General features: G+C 48.2%; 1 protein-coding gene across 1 annotated transcript in view; it reads right to left on the bottom strand.

The window, feature by feature from the left end:
• LOC146772201 (granulocyte colony-stimulating factor receptor-like) overlaps nucleotides 1-14,074 on the bottom strand; it is a 58,690-nt gene extending 44,616 nt beyond the window's left edge. Inside the window, exons 1-5 of the mRNA XM_085636983.1 lie at nucleotides 14,036-14,074; nucleotides 13,821-13,938; nucleotides 8,063-8,374; nucleotides 4,567-4,687; nucleotides 2,938-3,116 (exon numbers count right to left, since the gene is read on the bottom strand). Coding sequence (XP_085493109.1) covers nucleotides 2,938-3,116; nucleotides 4,567-4,687; nucleotides 8,063-8,374; nucleotides 13,821-13,938; nucleotides 14,036-14,074 — 769 coding nt within the window. The remainder of the gene's footprint in view (nucleotides 1-2,937; nucleotides 3,117-4,566; nucleotides 4,688-8,062; nucleotides 8,375-13,820; nucleotides 13,939-14,035) is intronic.
• Between the last annotated feature and the right edge of the window lie 4,871 nt (nucleotides 14,075-18,945).

Below are 18,945 nucleotides of genomic sequence, written 5' to 3'. Positions count from 1 at the left end.
AACCAGGACGTCACCCCTAAACCCCTGCAGCCCTGCTATTCCCTCATCAGGGATGCTGTGAGCTGGAAACACTGGCATAGGGGCCATCTGATATCTGCAGCTAGCAGGACAGCGTGGCGCTATAGTTGAGCAAGGAGTGTGTGGGAGGGAACAGGCGAGATCAGGATAGAGGGCAGGAGCAATGGAGAATGTTGTCACCTAGAACTCTTAGGTTCGTAGCAATGCAAGTTCTGTTGAAACAATGAGCCGCTCTACTGGACTGGATCTTGCGTACCCTGGATGGTCATCAGCTCTGTGTTGCGATTCGTGGTCTAGGTGGCATCGACATAAAACTAGTACTCATACTGTGCACCCAGATTCTGAGTGCACGCCATGAGGCCAGCCGCGGATAATGGAACCTGGAGCATCGTCTCATAAGGAAGCCGCGTTTCCCAGATTATTCTGGGCTCAATCGTAAGAAGAGTGTCATTGGTCTTGGTGCTTCAGAGCACTTAACATTTGGAGGACATTAAAGTGCACAAACCTCAAAGGTAGAAACTGAAGAGTGTGTTAGTGTTGTACAAATGTTACATAGGGGTTCAAGCCACTTGAAAATGAGGCTCTCAGGCTTGAGGAATAGAGTGTAAATGGAAAAGCAATAACTAAGAAGAGGAGGAAATTATGTAAGGAGACCACTTATGGGCGCAGGAAATGATGCATTGCTCTTTAAAGCCATGCTCAATTATCATTTTTCTTCTAAAAACAGGACATGGAGGCTTCTCCTCCAAGGAGCGCACCCTTCCTCCACTCCACTGAGACTGTAGCCCTCAAAGCTCAAATAAGCTGCATAGCGGTCCAACCCAGCGGCAAATTAGAGAAATGGCCTTTGATGTTTTGCTGCAGAACGCGCCCTGTGTACAGCCATCATGCTTCAGGAGGTGGGCTCCACTTACCCAGGCGCTCCCAGAGAGATTTCATACTCAGAAAAGTACTTGATGGGCAAAACAAGCATTGGCAAAGACAAAAGGTCAGGCTTTTTAGCTTTGCTAATGAACACCTATTTGCTTTGCACGTGATTTTTTGACAATCTTGTTCAGAATTAGGAAAAGAAAAAAAAAGTGTATTGATGATGAACCGAATCAGTAAAACAAACCCAAGGTGCAATGCTGCATAGCACTCTTGCCACAGTGGCCCTATTGTGCACGCATCTATTATCTCACATGTGTGCACGTGCGTCATAACCTGGTGGCCATTTTGTTTAGTGTTTTTATTTACCATTCCAAGGTGGGTGACCACCATTTTGGGATGGTAAATTAAAAATGTTAACCAAAGGTAATTTTTTAAAACAGCGATAGCCCAGCGTCATTTTGCAGCCTCCAGACCCTCCAAAATGTAAAAACTAAGGGGCATATCAGCAACAACCGGCGATAATTATCGCTAAGCGCACTTAGCGCTAGGATAATTATCGCCGCCTAGCATGGATTTTTATCGCTGAGATAGCGTGCTATTAGCAACGCTTATCTCAAAAGCGATAAAAATCCTAGCGCTAATTGCCAAACATGAGATTATTGATGGAAACCCAGCGATAATCCCACGAAGTTTGGCGATAGCTTGCTGATAGGGCCTCACATACTTAGCCATGATATCCACCTTCCATAGGATATCATGGCTAAGTCAGTTTCAAAGCAGGTGTAAGGAAAGTAGCGATAACAGGGGTTATCGCTACTTTTCTTGTCGCTATGCTGCTTTGCGTGAGGCTTGATAATAGGAGAAATGTCGCTTAGCGACATTTCTCCCGTTATCCTAGGGAGGACCGCCCACTTTGCATCTCATTAGAGATGCAAAGGTGGGCGTTGGGAATTCAGGCTCTAAGGCAAGGTTTCACTCGATAGCGTTACCTTGCTGATATAGCAATAAAACTATCGCCGAGGCCGAAAACGGACGCAAAAGCGGCGATAATTTTATATTGCCGCCTTGTAGATATGCCCCTAAGATTTTTTTAAAAAGTGAAAAGAGACACAAGACTGGAGAGGGGAGTAATTGATGGGCTGGCGGGATGGATGGGATAAACAAGTGCAGACAAGCAGCAGGAGCGGTGAGGGGCAACGGAGGAGTTGGGTGACGAAGTGTCGGAATTAAATAAAATAAGAAAAGAAAATCTAGTGGCGCGTGTCTGGGCAGGGAAGCAACAGATGACCCGTGGGGGCAACACAGAGAGCGCGGGGAGCAGGAATCTGAGTGGGGAAACAGGCTTTGTCAATGTTTCTTATTCTTGGAGGTCTCCCATCACAGGTGACGGGATCTGTTCTAGAGGGCACAGCGTTTGTAAATACATTCAGAACAAGTGACAGAGGCCCAGTAAGAAACACAACAAGGCATGGTAAGAAAGGTTGGAATTATGGGTCTCAGGGCAGAAGGCTGTGTTGTGATGAGTGACAGTTTCAAGACTAAAGATACACCACAGGCCCAGGAACCCTGTGTCACGAGAAACACAAGTGTCGCCTAGTGCACCAGGCCTCTTCATTCACAGGACACCTTGTGCTGGGCTCGGCCTGTGCATCAGGGCTGCACAAGCGAGAGTGCTGGACCAGCAGACGTGGACTCTGGGCAAAAGGGAGATATGAAGACAGGTCCAAAGGTATACAAAGTATGTGTGGAAATTGTCATTGGTGTGAAATCCCCTGGACCCATACGTGATGCCCAGGCACCGGGCCGCCCCTCCCGCCTCAGCTCTCTGGTCCGCTGCCCCTGGTTCTTCCACTTATAGGCCCCATTGTGTACCCAAGGGCTGATGCCAGTCTGTGAGAAGGTGGCAGCCCTGCTCAGCCAGTCAGCATCATTGTTTCAGCTACACAGTCATACAATACATTGAGGTACATGAATACCTGTTCTGAAGATAAAGTCATACAACAGGACCTTCTTTTTTAAAAAACACTAGAGCATGCCCACTGTGCTCACCCATGTCAGTGGCGAGGCGGCAGAGGGTGGGCGAGGTGGCTGAGCCCAGGGCGTTCTGCGCCGTCACCCAGATGCTGTAGAAGGCGTTCATCCTTGTGATGCCGATGGCGCAGCGGTGGTGGTCCATGGAGTGGCAGACCTTGGTGTCGCTGAAGGCTTGCTCACATCTCCCCAGGTCTCTGGACATGAGGCAAAGAAAGACCGTGAGAACGGGGTTGAAGGTCCATTCACGGTCAGCCTCCACAAATCAACAATCACAGGCAAATGTTAGAGAGAGAGGGTATGTGATTGATGCCAACCAACAATTAGAATGGGTGGTATGTTAAAATGTCGAGCTTAGGAATATCGACTTGCACTCATTTTGAATCCACAGCATTGACTAACAACATATCGTCAAGACAAGCAGACTTACAAACATTGGGAAATACACTCTAAGAGCCTAGTTGAGATCTTGGCGGACAGGTTACTCTGTCACTACAGTGACAGATATCCAGTCCGCAAAAATATAAATCCCATAGAAAATCATGGGATTTCGGCGGACGGGATATTGGTCACTGCTGTGACAGAGTAACTCGTCCGCTGAGACCTAGATCAGGCCGTCAATATTCTTAACTCCTCATCTACCGACCATATCTATATATGGTTGTCGAGACTGTGGAGTTGATATAAGTTCAGGGCGATATTAAAAACTCAGGGGCAAATTTATAAGTCCCTTACCCCAGATTTGCACCACCGTTGCGTCACTTTTGTGATGCAGCGACGGCGCAAAGCCAGCGCCATGCTGCGGGCTATTTACAACATGACGTATCTATGGAGATGCGCCACGTTGCAAAGCCTTGTGCCACATATGGGCGTTCCTGCACAGGGGGGGGGGCATGCCGGCGCAGGAATGCCTCCGAAAAGTCTACAAGATTTCACTCAGTCACTTTTACGGCCATGCTGTGTCAAAACCCTGCACCTGCTTGAAGCAGGCGTAAGGATTGACGCAGAATGTAAGGGCTAGGGGCACCCCAAGCCTTGCTGGAGCTGCGTCACACATGCGACGCAACTCCAGCAATGCGCCGCCTTTCCGCGGGGGGGGATGCAACACGCATCTGCCCATCTGTGCGCCACGGTGTAAATGCGGCGCATCAGTGGTGGCGCAAGGGTGGGCAGATGCGTCACAACTCTTCTGGCGCATCCCTGCTGATTAGCAGAGATGCGCCAGAAGTAGTAAATCTGCCCCTCAAAGTTTTTGTAGTACACCCAGGAGGGACTCACCTGACACATGACACGTAGAATAGCGACTGATCAAACTTAGGGGCAGGTCCTCTGAATGCGCAGAGATCTCCAGTAGGCAGACTGAGATGTCTGAATATGGCTGGCAGTCAACAGCCTTGGAGGTGGGGGTACCACCCTCTGCCACTCTAAATTCCCCTCCATGGCCCATTCCTGCAAAACGTCACTTGCACGATACCTTTTAATACCCTTCCCTTCTATGCAACGGGAAAGAAGCGATGTGACAGCTCCAGGGATGGATCTTCGATGCAAGAGAAACAATGCGACCACCCCTCAATCCTGGTATGGTCCATCCAGTGATGGAAGTGGGGAGAAGATTGGTGAGCCCCTCACATAGGGGCTGGTACTCACTCTCGCACATGAAGGGTGTAAGTGGTCAGCAGGTTCGTCTGCTGTCCAGGATCCCAGGAGCACGTGATATTGGCGATCCAGATGACCACACAGGTAAAAATGTGCAGCGCTGCAGGAGGGGCTGGGAGAAAAGGCACCGACAATCAGAAGATAGCAAGAGATGCCGGAAGATCATGAAAGAGAGACAAGAAAGACCAGGGACTTTTTTTCACATGGACATTTCATGTTCTTTAAAAATATGCCTTAGAAATGCACAGAGAACCTCCCACAGCGCCCCCTAATACAGACACTCACCACTAGAAAACCAAATTAATGTTAAACATTGGGGGGCATATTAGCAAGGACTTGCGATAATTATCGCAAAGCGCGCTTAGCGCTGTTTTTTTATCGCCGGATTTTATCGCAGAGATAATGCGTTATCATCAACGTTTATCTCAAAGGCGATATTAAATCCAGTGATAGCAGCGAATCCCAACAATAACGTGAGATATCCAGCGATAAAAATCCCATCATCACTAATGGAAATCTTGCTAATAGGCAGGTGAGGACTTAACCGTAGAATCCACCTCCCATTGACTATAATGGGTAAGTCAGCTTTCTACCAGGTGTGAAATCTAAGCGATAAACGTGGTTAGCGTGTGTTTTTTTATCGCTTCGCGGGACTTGGTAATAGGTGGAAGGTGTGTTTGCGACTGCTTTCAGTCGCTTTCAAGTTGGGAACGCCTCCTTTGCATGTCATTAGCGATAAATAATGCTGACATGCAAAGTGGTACAAAAACGGGTGCTATCGCCTGTAAGCTGTCGCTAACAGCTGATAGCAACAGCTTGCTAATAGGGCGATAAAAATATCACCGCTTTAGCGGCAAAAAGTGCCGCTAAAGCGGGGATACTGCCCCTGAATTTTTTAAATACAGGATAAAACTGAAGAAAGGAAAAACCCGTTTTACTGAATGGAAGGCCGTGTTCATTAGTTAAACCCAAGATCATAATGTGACGTACGGCAAGTACAACTTTTAAAATGTTCTATGCGGAGGTCTTTTGATCTTCGAAACAACCCAGAAATGTCTTCTGAAATTAAACTATGAGAACAATTGAAATCTAGTGAATCTTTGCAGGATATTGATAGAAGCTCACAATGCACTCAGCCTCTAAAGCTCATGCATTCCCTAGTCCAAGAAAGAAAGTTTGGAAATTTTTCAAAAATTTGATTTTTATAAGTAAACTTCACACTATCAAATACTACAACATATTACATAGTAAATTCAATAAACAAAAAACAGCAGCGTAGCTAATTTGCGATGTAAATCCCTCGATCATCATAAAACTTCTTACAAAGAAGGGAGTTTCACGACAATGGATACATTAAAATGTACATTGGATAGAAATGTCTGAGAGTTATTAAAAGATTTTTTTATCAGAAGCGCATGATAACGATTGGGAAATAAAACACATGCCATTGAATCCACTTTAAAAAAAAAGGTAAAGTATCTTTATTGTGTGATTGGTCAAGGGACAGCAAGAGCGTCAGAAATATTTACATCCAATATCAAGATCACCAAGAACATAGAAATGAATTAAGAAGTCTCTAATGTGTTTGAAGAAGAGAGGAGTTTAAAGATCACGTTGCTGCCTTCGGAATTTCCTGAGATTGTTTGTGCCATTGTACGAGCTAAGAATGTCACCTATGGAGCGTCCGTACAGAGGATTTTCTTACCAAGTAAGATAGTGTAATATTGAAATGAGGTTCTACAAATGAGTCATTGTGTTTTCCCCAATCTTCAAAAAGTGTGTAATTTAAGTTAGATAAGACACACAAGAAAATAGACAAATCAGTGATAAAGGTACGAAAAGCTACGCTTGTTGGTGTTCAGAGAAATGAGAGCAATTCATTGGAAATTGTTTACTAAACTGATGTTCTTCGGGCAGAGTATGAAAACAACATGAACCCAAAACTGAAATCATAATCAAAGATTGTGACAAAATCTAGAAAAGCTCTCAGCAAGAATTAAATAAAAATGCATAGACAGATACATTAATAATTCACAAACAGTTACCTATAAGAAACAATGTGTTAATAGTAAGCACCGAGGCACCCGGAGTAGGTCGTCAATTGTTTCCTTCAGTGAGCGTTAAGTAGCCATCAACATTAGAAATGTTGACGGGAAGGAAAATAAATAATGATATGCTAACAATTTATAGTATCATGTACAGATTATCAGGAGCATCCGCTGAAGCTCCCAGGAGTCGCCAATCAAGCATGGTTTCAATTAAAGTTTAAAAGAGATCTCCAGCCGCCAGGGAACCTTCAGGGATTGGATTTAATCTGTTGCCGTCCCTCACACCTTTGCATTTTCACTCTTACCTGTGCATTTTCAGCCCTAACTATACCACTAAAAAGAATCTGCTACAGTGAAAGAACAAAGCAAAGAAACAACTTTCACCTGCAGACCATGCATGTATGAGTTAAAGGATATCATGTGTGGTGGCTGGATGTACTTTTGAGGTGTAAAATAGTCCCCCATGCGTTGCAGTGCAAGCGTTCCATAATAAGCTGAGGGATACACCAAACAGCCAATAGCAAGAGTGACCTCGGTCAGAGCCAAAGCCCTTTCTAGGCATACTTTGAAAATTGATTCCAGTAGCTATGCAGACAGCTGAATTGTCAAGCAGAACTAGAGTGTTGTATGCATGTTATAAAATGTTTATTTTTACTATAAGTTGTTTTATAAAGTGCATAGACACGTAGCACACGGTCTGTGAGTTGCAGAATTGCACATCTATTTTCCTATTGCATTAGTCCTGCTTGGACATCAGGGAACTTTGCGTATTTCAAAGATTGCTACGCTCTCCTGGCTGCACGACTGTGGATTGTCCACAAAGGGCACAAACCTCATTCACAGATTTAGGGACAGTGTGCATTTTCAAATTTGTATTCATTTATTTCTTTCTTCAGTTGAAAAAGGTTTCCATGCGAAGTAATTCCTTCCCCGCCACAGTTACTACGCCACCCGTAGCAATTTTCTGTTGGTATAAGTTCAGAAGTGCCGTAAGTGCAGGAAGAGGGTATTCTAAATGTTTACGGCTGCTCCCAAGTTTCTGTTTGTTTGGTCTTCACTTGGACATCCTATACCCCCATGGAGAGACCCACTTTATAAGACCTAGCTCACGCTTCCGGCTGTGGGTAAAATCAACAGGTGTGAGCGTCATCTCTGCTCTGGCATTTCCAAGAAGTGAGTTCCTTTTTGTATAAATAAGTTTCAGTTAGATGTGCCAACTTTTGTAGAATCAAGCCCAGTTCTACTGTGATGCTATGATTCAAACGCACCAAAGCCTGTTTTATAATAATAAATGTGATTTTTTGTAAGAAAGGTTCTCAGAATAGGATTGGAAAGATTGTAACCTCATTGGGCGCCAGCTCTCATGTCTCAGGTGGGCATGTGTTGTAGCACACCAGCATCAAGCCATATTAGGGGAAAGAACAGGTTGTACTGCTTACCTGCAACTTGATAGGAGACGTTCCCCAGGAGTTGTGGCGCCCCCTGATGGAGGGAGTAGCAGGCGAAGGTCGCCGCCGTCCCGCTCGCCCGCGGAATGGTGATCACTGAATCTTTCTCGTTGGCTTCCACCTTAGAGCTCCTGGGAAGCTCCTCGCCATCCAGGGTCCAAGCCAGACCAGCCGGGCTGGCATTACCGGCCTGCTGTAGGCAAAGGGCATCGAGGTGGCAGGAGGCAGTCACGGGCGTGCCTACGGGCACCACCTTGGAGGAGATGGCAAGAGAGCCACACTGCTCCCAAGAAGCCTGTACTCCTGGTGGGAAAAAAAGTGGGTTAAATGAGTACATGCATTGATTCTATAGCTGAAGAACTGCTAATAGTTTATTTAATAAATCACTATAGATTTCCTTACATCTAGCTAACAACAACAAAAAAATATTTAAAAAATTGAACTATTAAAGGTTGGAAGGGAAATTTGATTAAGAGTTATTTTTTTTAAATATTTACAAAATGGTCATGATAATTTATTGGAAACAAAATAGACGGGTTTCACGATGGTCTAAGGGTGCACAGCATTTTATGTGAAAAATGTAGTGGTGGGCGAAGTTCCGCCAATGGATGGAAATAGGTATGTGGCGTTGCTTGTGCGGTGATTTAGCGCCAGAGGTGCATTCCATGCTGATAAATCAGTGTGAACGGCACCATGCAGCACGCCAGAGGGCGCAGCTACTCAAGTTGATTTTGCTGCCGCTGTAGTGGATTTTCAACTCGATCAGCAGCCTTCAGATGCAAATGGTCGTGACCGCCCGTTTTGGAAAAAGGTTGCCCGGTCTCCTCCTAGTGCCCGAATATCGCACTAGGGGACGCCAAATCTTGCTCGTCAACTTACCATTTTGGGGCGCATGCAAGAAAAAACTTGCCATGCACTGAATGGTGGAAGTTGGCTGGAACTCCACATTACGCTCCACCAATGCCGCCGGCGCCCCATCTCCGTAAGTAGAAATCTGGAACAATGAGCTCAGGGGGGTGAACGGCAGGTCAGCGCGTGACACAGGAAGAACCGGGGGCTCACGCACAGGTGTGGCGCAATAGAGGCAGCCGAGGAGAAGCTCTCCCTGGCCCCGCCCACATTTAGTACTAAGTAGTAAACGTACATGTGTGGAGATCTCTATGTAGAAAAGATAGGACAGGTGAGGCGGAGAGTTACACTCGTAGGTTTGTGAACTGCACTTTCTTTTATGCTGATAGTCCCACTTACTACAAAATGCAGTTTATGAATCGGGCGCCGGGTAACTCCTGAAATCAGGAGATTCCATTATCAAAGCCAGGAACCGATCTCTGACTCCTCCCCCTTCACCTCCCTTTTACTCATCCCAAGCCTCCTCCTACTGCTGTGAGCTCCAAGACAAACAAAAACAAACATAAAAAGATTTCTAAATCCTTCCCTCTTCTATCTCTCCACTATCCTTCTCAATTTAAATAACTAACCTATCCACCACTCAAATGACTTTCATATTTCACCACACTAATTCACCACTAACCCTTTATGGGTTCTGGAGTAGAGTGCTACTCTCCGAAAAAGCGCTTCGACACCTCTTCAGGGGTAGTGCGCTATATCAATGCATTTACAATACAATACAATAATACCATAACTTAAAATACTTTTTTGAGGGCACACCTCTACCCCCGGAGGGTCCCTTGGTGCTACTGACAGATACAGGAGTCTAATTGTTACTCAAGCCAGTGGTACTCATTTTAGCAGCCTCCGGAGGCTGAAAGGCGGAGCGTATGTATCTGCCGAGGTTTGAAGGTGTGACTGAGCTCCCTGCTGTGCACAGGAGCCCCTTGAGATACCGATACCCCCCGACCCCCCTCTCCCCAGCCTCGTGGCTTGGCGAGGACGAGGCAGGTGTACGGAGGTGCCAGGGAAGCGCTGGCTCGAGTCCAGTCCAGTACTTTCACATCGTGTACCTGCCTCTAATCACAAAAAAAAAGCTCAGAGTGGAAAACAGCGCGCGGAGGAGGGGCGGTTCTCAGGGCGCCCCCGGATGTACCGCCCCTCCCGCCTCCTGTTTTCGGACCTGTCGCTCTGCACTGACCACCGGTGCGGCGTCGCTGAGTCCAATCTGTCACAGTCACGACATGCTACGGTCTGACGTATCCCCTGAGGGCTTCACTGACAGGGACTGCCAGCACCAAACCAAAGGCAGCCGAGGATCGACCTCGGCAGGATGAAAGGCTGAGCCACCTTCACCTTTCTGTGCATCGAGTCTCTGCAGCCAAGAGGGGTTAGAAGGCAGGAAACAGGATGTATGCAGGGCAATTTAATACGGAAATAGCGTGGTGTCAAAATGGCACGAATGCCAGTATAAAGTTATTATTAGATTTCATAATATTGTGAATGTACCTACATATAGCTAAGTATAGATTTCATAATGTTGTGAATATAAGTACGTGTAGGTAAGTATAGTTGTCAAAATATGACGAAGGTAAGTCTAAAGAGGTAAGTACGCATTTCAAAATAGAGTGAAAGTAATTTTATATGGGTAAGTATAGATGTCAGAATGTAATGAAGGTAAGTACTTATAGGTAAGTATCTTTTTCAAAATATGGTGCATGTGAATGTGTAAAGGTAAGCACGGATTTACTATTCTCACCCCCACATATTTCATAAGGTGCACATACATGGAGTCACTAATAGTAAACCTGTGTCCCCTTTACGATATTTTGGTTCTTGGCATGTAGGTAAGAGTATTTAAAGCCAACGGGGCAGATTTACAATTCCTGGCGTATTCCTGCAAATCAGCAGGGATGCGCCAGGAAACTTGCGACATGCATCACAATCCTTGCGCCACCACAGATGCGACGCACATCATGGTGCAAGGAAATGCAGATGTGTGTCGCATCTGCCGTCGTAACGTTGGCGCAGTGCTGGAGTTGTGTCGCGGGAGCAACGCAACTTCAGCACTGTGCCAACCCCACCTATCTTGCACATGGTGCGTCACACCTAAACGCCTGCTTCAAGCAGGCGCAAGGTTTTGACGTAGCGGAGTCGAAAAAGTGACTGAGTGAAATCTTGTAGATTTCACTCAGGCACTTTTCCAAGGCGTTCCTGCACCGGAACGCCCCCCCCTGCGCCGGAACGCCTACATGAAACCTGACGCAGGTTTCATGTGGCGCAGGGCTTTACAACGTGACACATCTCCATAGATGCGTCACGTTGTAAATTCCCCACAGCATGGCACTAGCTTTACGCCGCGTCACATAAGTGACACAACGGCAGCACAAAAGTGGCGCACAGGGCTTGTAAATCTGCCCCTGCAAGTGCAGCTTATTGCGCCCTCGACGATTTGTCCCAGCAGAAGAGGTTGAGATAAAGGCAGCAAACGAGTGTGTGGAGGTGCGGCACCGACACCTGAACAAGCTGAGGTAAACATGGACTCACACTCAACTGCCCAGAGCTCACACGTTCCTTCCCACAGCTCAAAGTTGCCTGCTCAGACTTCACACTCACCTTCCTAGAGTCAAAACTCACCTTACCAATGCTCACACTGAATTGCCCAGAGCTCACACTCACCTTCCCAGAGCTCACACTCCCCTGCCCAGAGCTCACACTCACCTGCCCAGAGCTCACACTCAATTGCCCAGAGCTCACACTCACCTGCCCAGAGCTCACACTCACCTTCCCACAGCTTACACTTACCTTCCCACAGCTCACACTAACCTGCCCATAGTTCACACTCACATTCCCAGAGTTCACACTCACATACCCAGACCTCACACTCACCTTCCAGAGTTCACACTCACCTACCTTCCTAGAGTTCACACTCAACTTCCTAGAGTCAAAACTCACCTTACCAATGCTCACACTCAATTGCCCAGAGCTCACACTCACCTTCCCAGAGCTCACACTCAATTGCCCAGAGCTCACACTCACCTGCCCAGAGCTCACACTCACCTTCCCACAGCTTACACTTACCTTTCCATAGCTCACACTAACCTGCCCATAGTTCACACTCACATTCCCAGAGTTCACACTCACATACCAGACCTCTCACTCATCTTCCAGAGTTCACACTCGCCTTCCTAGAGCTCACACTCACCTTCCCAGAGCTCACACTCACCTGCCCAGAGCTCACACTTCCAGTGCTCACACTAACCTGTCCAGAGTTCACACTCACATTCTGAGAGTTCACACTCACCTTCCCACAGCTTACACTTACCTTCCCACCGCTCACACTAACCTGCCCAGAGTTCACACTGACATTCCCAGAGTCCACACTCACATTCCCAGACCTCACACTCACCTTCCAGAGTTCACACTCACCATCCTAGAGTTCACACTCACCTGCCCAGAGCTCACACTCACCTTTCCAGAGCTCACACTCACCTTCCCACAGCTCACACTCACCTGCCCAGAGCTCACACACACCTTCCCACAGCTTACACTTACCTTCCCACCGCTCACACTAACCTGCCCAGAGTTCACACTGACATTCCCAGAGTCCACACTCACATTCCCAGACCTCACACTCACCTTCCAGAGTTCACACTCACCTTCCTAGAGCTCACACTTACCTGCCCAGAGCTCACACTTACCTGCCCAGAGCTCACACTCACATTCCCAGAGTTCACACTCACATTCCCAGACCTCACACTCACCTTCCAGAGTTCATACTCACCTTCCCAGAGCTCACACTCACATTCCCAGAGTTCACACTCACATTCCCAGACCTCACACTCACCTTCCACAGTTCATACTCACCTTCCTAGAGCTTACATTCACACTTACCTGCCCAGAGCTCACACTTATCTGCGCTCACACTTATCTGCACTCACCTTCCCAGAGCTCACACTCACCTTCCAAGAGCTCACACTCACCTGCCCAGAGCTCACACTCACCTTTCCAGAGTTCACACTAACCTATCCAGAGTTCACACTAACATTCCCAGAGTTCACACTCACCTTCCCAGAGTTAAAACTCACCTTCCCGGAGCTCACACTCACCTGCCCAGAGCTCACACTCACCTTCCCATAGCTTACACTTACCTTCCCACGGCTCACACTAACCTGCCCAGAGTTCACACTGACATTCTCAGAGTTCACACTCACATTCCCAGACCTCACACTCACCTTCCAGAGTTCACACTCACCTTCCTAGAGCTCACACTCACACTTACCTGCCCAGAGCTCACACTCACCTTCCCAGAGCTCACACTCACCTGCCCAGAGCTCACACTCACCTTTCCAGAGCTTACACTAACCTGTCCAGAGTTCACACTCACATTCCCAGAGTTCACACTCACCTTCCCAGAGTTAAAACTCACCTTCCCAGAGCTCACACTCAACTGCCCAGAGCTCCTGCCCAGAGCTCACACTCACCTTCCCACAGCTTACACTTACCTTCCCACAGCTCACACTAACCTGCCCAGCGTTCACACTCACATTCCCAGAGCTCACACTCACCTTCCAGAGTTCACACTCACCTTCCCAGAGCTCACACTTACCTGCCCAGAGCTCACACTTAAATTCCCAGAGCTCACACTTACCTGCCCAGAGCTCACACTCACCTTCCTAGAGCTCACACTCACCTTTCCAGAGCTCAAACGTACCTTCCCAGAGCTCAAACTCACCTTCCCAGAGCTCAAACTCACCAGGGCAGATTTTACACTCACCTTCCCAGAGCTCACACTCAACTTCCCAGAGCTCACACTCACCTGCTTAGAGCTCACACTCACCTGCCAGGAGCTCACACTCACCTGCCCAGTGCATCAGAGAAGAAAGGATGACGAAGAGGCCAGGTAAGAGCTGCCCTACACCCATCAGAAGTGACACCTGCAGGGAAAAAGAAAGGAGGTGAGAAGAGTTTTCACAGAGCTACACTATTTCACAGCCCGACACTACACTGCTCCCAGCCTACCACTCTGGAAACTTGAAGGGCCAAACTGCGAAGTGAGACACCCTACATCAGCACCTTGTCAGCGTGGACTTTATAATCTAGCACCAACTCCATGAGGACTGAGAAGGCACTTCCCTACAATACACCGCCTCAACTAGAACAACACTTGACTCCAACTCCTACACCACTCCACCCTGGACACCTGAGGGGAAAGGAGAGTCAGAAGGTGTGCATCAAACATCACAAATCTGAGGCTTCTCATCATATCGCACACCCTGATAGAGTTTGTCACTTCCCTTGTTCAACCCCTATTTCCGGCAACCTTCCACCAGTGCTTCTTTCTGGAAATAAGCTTTTAAATCTTGTTCTCATCTTGTCACATTTGCTGTGCATTCAAAGACAGAGGTCAAATGTCAGACTGTGCCTTCAAGGGAGCTTGGTGTTTATTTTATTTCTCTCACTTCAGAGTGAGAGGATTTATGTGACACTCTTGCTGGATACCGGGGGTAGTAAAGAATTGCTTTCTTGCACATACCATTTAAATGAACTGTACAAGTATTTCAGAATATATTAGACTTAGGAAAGCACAAATTAAGCAAAGGTTTGTTAATTTTGAAGTGTGTTGGATACAAATACATTAATATGATCAAAGTTAATCAATACCGTAGGTGATGGCATTTCCAAACATTATTGTTTGTGCGTTGTGTACTTTTATCAGTGAAACTGTATGTCTGTACAAATGTAATGGTCATTTCAATTGTAGTAGTGCATACTCCACTTTCCATAACTCCACTCTACTTTGCACCACTCCACTTTAAACCACTCCATGCCTCTGAAGTCTGCACCACTGCACTCTACTCCACTCTGCACCCCTGCACTCTACGCTCTTTTAATCTACATCTCTATACTCTACTATGCACCCCTACTCTATGCCAATGTGCTCTATGCCACTCTACACCACTGCACTCTTCGCCACTGCAGTCTACACCACTCCAGTCTAGCTCACTCCAATCTACTCTGCATATCTGCACTCTATGGTGCTGCACTCTACATCACTGCACTGTGTGCTGCTATACTCTGTAACACTCTACGCCGATGCACTCTACACCAGTGCACTCTACTCTACGCTACTCCACGCCATTTTACGTGACTCCACCCTATGCCACTCCAAAGCAGAATACTCTGTGGCACTCCACTCTACGACACTCCAAAGCAGGAGACTCTGTGACACTCCACTCTACGCCACTCCAAAGCAGGATTCTCTATGGCACTCCACTCTTTGCCACTCCAAAGCAGGATACTCTGTGGCACTCCACTCCACTCTACTCCACTCCAAAGCAGGAGACTCTGTGACACTCCACTCTACGACACTACAAAGCAGGATGCTCTATGACACTCCACTCTACGACACTCCAAAGCAGGATGCTCTGTGGCACTCCACTCTACGCCACTCCAAAGCAGGAGACTCTGTGACACTCCACTCTACGACACTCCAAAGCAGGATGCTCTATTACACTCCACTCTATGACACTCCAAAGCAGGATGCTCTATGGCACTCCACTCTATGACACTCCAAAGCAGGATGCTCTATGGCACTCCACTCTGCGCCACTCCAAAGAAGGATGCGATATAGCACCCCACTCTACGCCACTCCAAAGCAGGATACTCTATGGCACTCCACTCCATGCCACTCCAAAGCAGGACGCTCTATGGCACTCCACTCTATGACACTCCAAAGCAGGATGCTCTATGGCACTCCACTCTACGACACTCCAAAGCAGGTTACTCTATGGCACTCCACTCCACGCCACTCCAATGCAGGATGCTCTATGGCACTCCACCCTATGACTCTCCAAAGCAGGATGCTCTATGGCACTCCACTCTATGCCCCTCCAAAGCAGCAGACTCTATGACACTCCACTCTATGACACTCCAAAGCAGGATGCTCTATGGCACTCCACTCTACGACACTCCAAAGCAGGATGCTCTGTGGCACTCCACTCTATGACACTCCAAAGCACGATGCTCTATGGCACTCCACTCTACGCCATTCCAAAGCAGGATGCGATATAGCACCCCACTCTACGCCACTCCAAAGCAGGATACTCTATGGCACTCCACTCCACGCCACTCCAAAGCAGGACGCTCTATGGCACTCCACTCTATGACAGTCCAAAGCAGGATGATCTATGGCACTCCACTCTACGACACTCCAAAGCAGGTTACTCTATGGCACTCCACTCTATGACTCTCCAAAGCAGGATGCTCTATGGCACTCCACTCTATGCCCCTCCAAAGCAGGAGACTCTATGACACTCCACTCTATGACACTCCAAAGCAGGATGCTCTATGGCACTCCACTCTACGACACTCCAAAGCTGGATGCTCTGTGGCACTCCACTCTACGCCACTCCAAAGCAGGATGCTCTTTGGCACTCCACTCTACGCCACTCCAAAGCAGGATGCTCTATGGCACTCCACTCTATGCCACTCCAAAGCAGGAGACTCTATGGCACTCCACTCCACGCCACTCCAAAGCAGGATACTCTATGGCACTCCACTCCGCGCCACTCCAAAGCAGGATGCTCTATGGCACTCCACCCTATGACTCTCCAAAGCAGGATGCTCTATGGCTCTCCACTCTATGCCCCTCCAAAGCAGGAGACTCTATGACACTCCACTCTATGACACTCCAAAGCAGGATACTCTATGGCACTCCACTCCACGCCACTCCAAAGCAGGATGCTCTATGGCACTCCACCCTATGACTCTCCAAAGCAGGATGCTCTATGGCACTCCACTCTATGCCCCTCCAAAGCAGGAGACTCTATGGCACTCCTCTCTATGACACTCCAAAGCAGGATGCTCTATGGCACTCCACTCTACGACACTCCAAAGCAGGATACTCTATGGCACTCCACTCCGCGCCACTCCAAAGCAGGATGCTCTATGGCACTCCACCCTATGACTCTCCAAAGCAGGATGCTCTATGGCACTCCACTCTATGCCCCTCCAAAGCAGGAGACTCTAGGACACTCCACTCTATGACACTCCAAAGCAGGATACTCTATGGCACTCCACTCCACGCCACTCCAAAGCAGGATGCTCTATGGCACTCCACCCTATGACTCTCCAAAGCAGGATGCTCTATGGCACTCCACTCTATGCCCCTCCAAAGCAGGAGACTCTATGACACTCCACTCTATGACACTCCAAAGCAGGATGCTCTATGGCACTCCACTCTTCGCCACTCCAAAGCAGGATACTCTGTGGCACTCCACTCTATGACATTCCAAAGCAGGATGCTCTATGGCACTTCACTCTTCGCCACTCCAAAGCAGGAAACTCTGTGGCACTCCACTCTATGACTCTCCAAAGCAGGATGCTCTATGGCACTCCACTCTATGCCCCTCCAAAGCAGGAGACTCTATGACACTCCACTCTACGACACTCCAATGCAGGATGCTCTATTGCACTCCACGCTATGCCACTCCAAAGCAGGATGCTCTATGGCACTCCACTTAACGACACTCCAAAGCAGGATGCTCTATGGCACTCCACTCTACGCCCCTCCAAAGCAGGATACTCTATGGCACTCCACTCTTTGCCACTCCAAAGCAGGATACTCTGTGGCACTCCACTCCACTCTACTCCACTCCAAAGCAGGAGACTCTGTGACACTCCACTCTACGACACTACAAAGCAGGATGCTCTATGACACTCCACTCTACGACACTCCAAAGCAGGATGCTCTGTGGCACTCCACTCTACGCCACTCCAAAGCAGGAGACTCTGTGACACTCCACTCTACGACACTCCAAAGCAGGATGCTCTATGACACTCCACTCTACGACACTCCAAAGCAGGATGCTCTATGGCACTCCACTCTATGACACTCCAAAGCAGGATGCTCTATGGCACTCCACTCTGCGCCGCTCCAAAGAAGGATGCGATATAGCACCCCACTCTACGCCACTCCAAAGCAGGATACTCTATGGCACTCCACTCCATGCCACTCCAAAGCAGGACGCTCTATGGCACTCCACTCTATGACACTCCAAAGCAGGATGCTCTATGGCACTCCACTCTACGACACTCCAAAGCAGGTTACTCTATGGCACTCCACTCCACGCCACTCCAATGCAGGATGCTCTATGGCACTCCACCCTATGACTCTCCAAAGCAGGATGCTCTATGGCACTCCACTCTATGCCCCTCCAAAGCAGCAGACTCTATGACACTCCACTCTATGACACTCCAAAGCAGGATGCTCTATGGCACTCCACTCTACGACACTCCAAAGCAGGATGCTCTGTGGCACTCCACTCTATGACACTCCAAAGCACGATGCTCTATGGCACTCCACTCTACGCCACTCCAAAGCAGGATGCGATATAGCACCCCACTCTACGCCACTCCAAAGCAGGATACTCTATGGCACTCCACTCCACGCCACTCCAAAGCAGGACGCTCTATGGCACTCCACTCTATGACAGTCCAAAGCAGGATGATCTATGGCACTCCACTCTACGACACTCCAAAGCAGGTTACTCTATGGCACTCCACTCTATGACTCTCCAAAGCAGGATGCTCTATGGCACTCCACTCTATGCCCCTCCAAAGCAGGAGACTCTATGACACTCCACTCTATGACACTCCAAAGCAGGATGCTCTATGGCACTCCACTCTACGACACTCCAAAGCTGGATGCTCTGTGGCACTCCACTCTACGCCACTCCAAAGCAGGATGCTCTTTGGCACTCCACTCTACGCCACTCCAAAGCAGGATGCTCTATGGCACTCCACTCTATGCCACTCCAAAGCCGGAGACTCTATGGCACTCCACTCCACGCCACTCCAAAGCAGGATACTCTATGGCACTCTACTCCGCGCCACTCCAAAGCAGGATGCTCTATGGCACTCCACCCTATGACTCTCCAAAGCAGGATGCTCTATGGCTCTCCACTCTATGCCCCTCCAAAGCA

Source organism: Triturus cristatus, chromosome 12 (genome assembly GCF_964204655.1).
Source record: "Triturus cristatus chromosome 12, aTriCri1.1, whole genome shotgun sequence".
NCBI lineage: Eukaryota > Metazoa > Chordata > Amphibia > Caudata > Salamandridae > Triturus > Triturus cristatus.
Note: the sequence above shows the minus strand (reverse complement) of the source record. Positions and strands in the feature narration are given on the sequence as shown.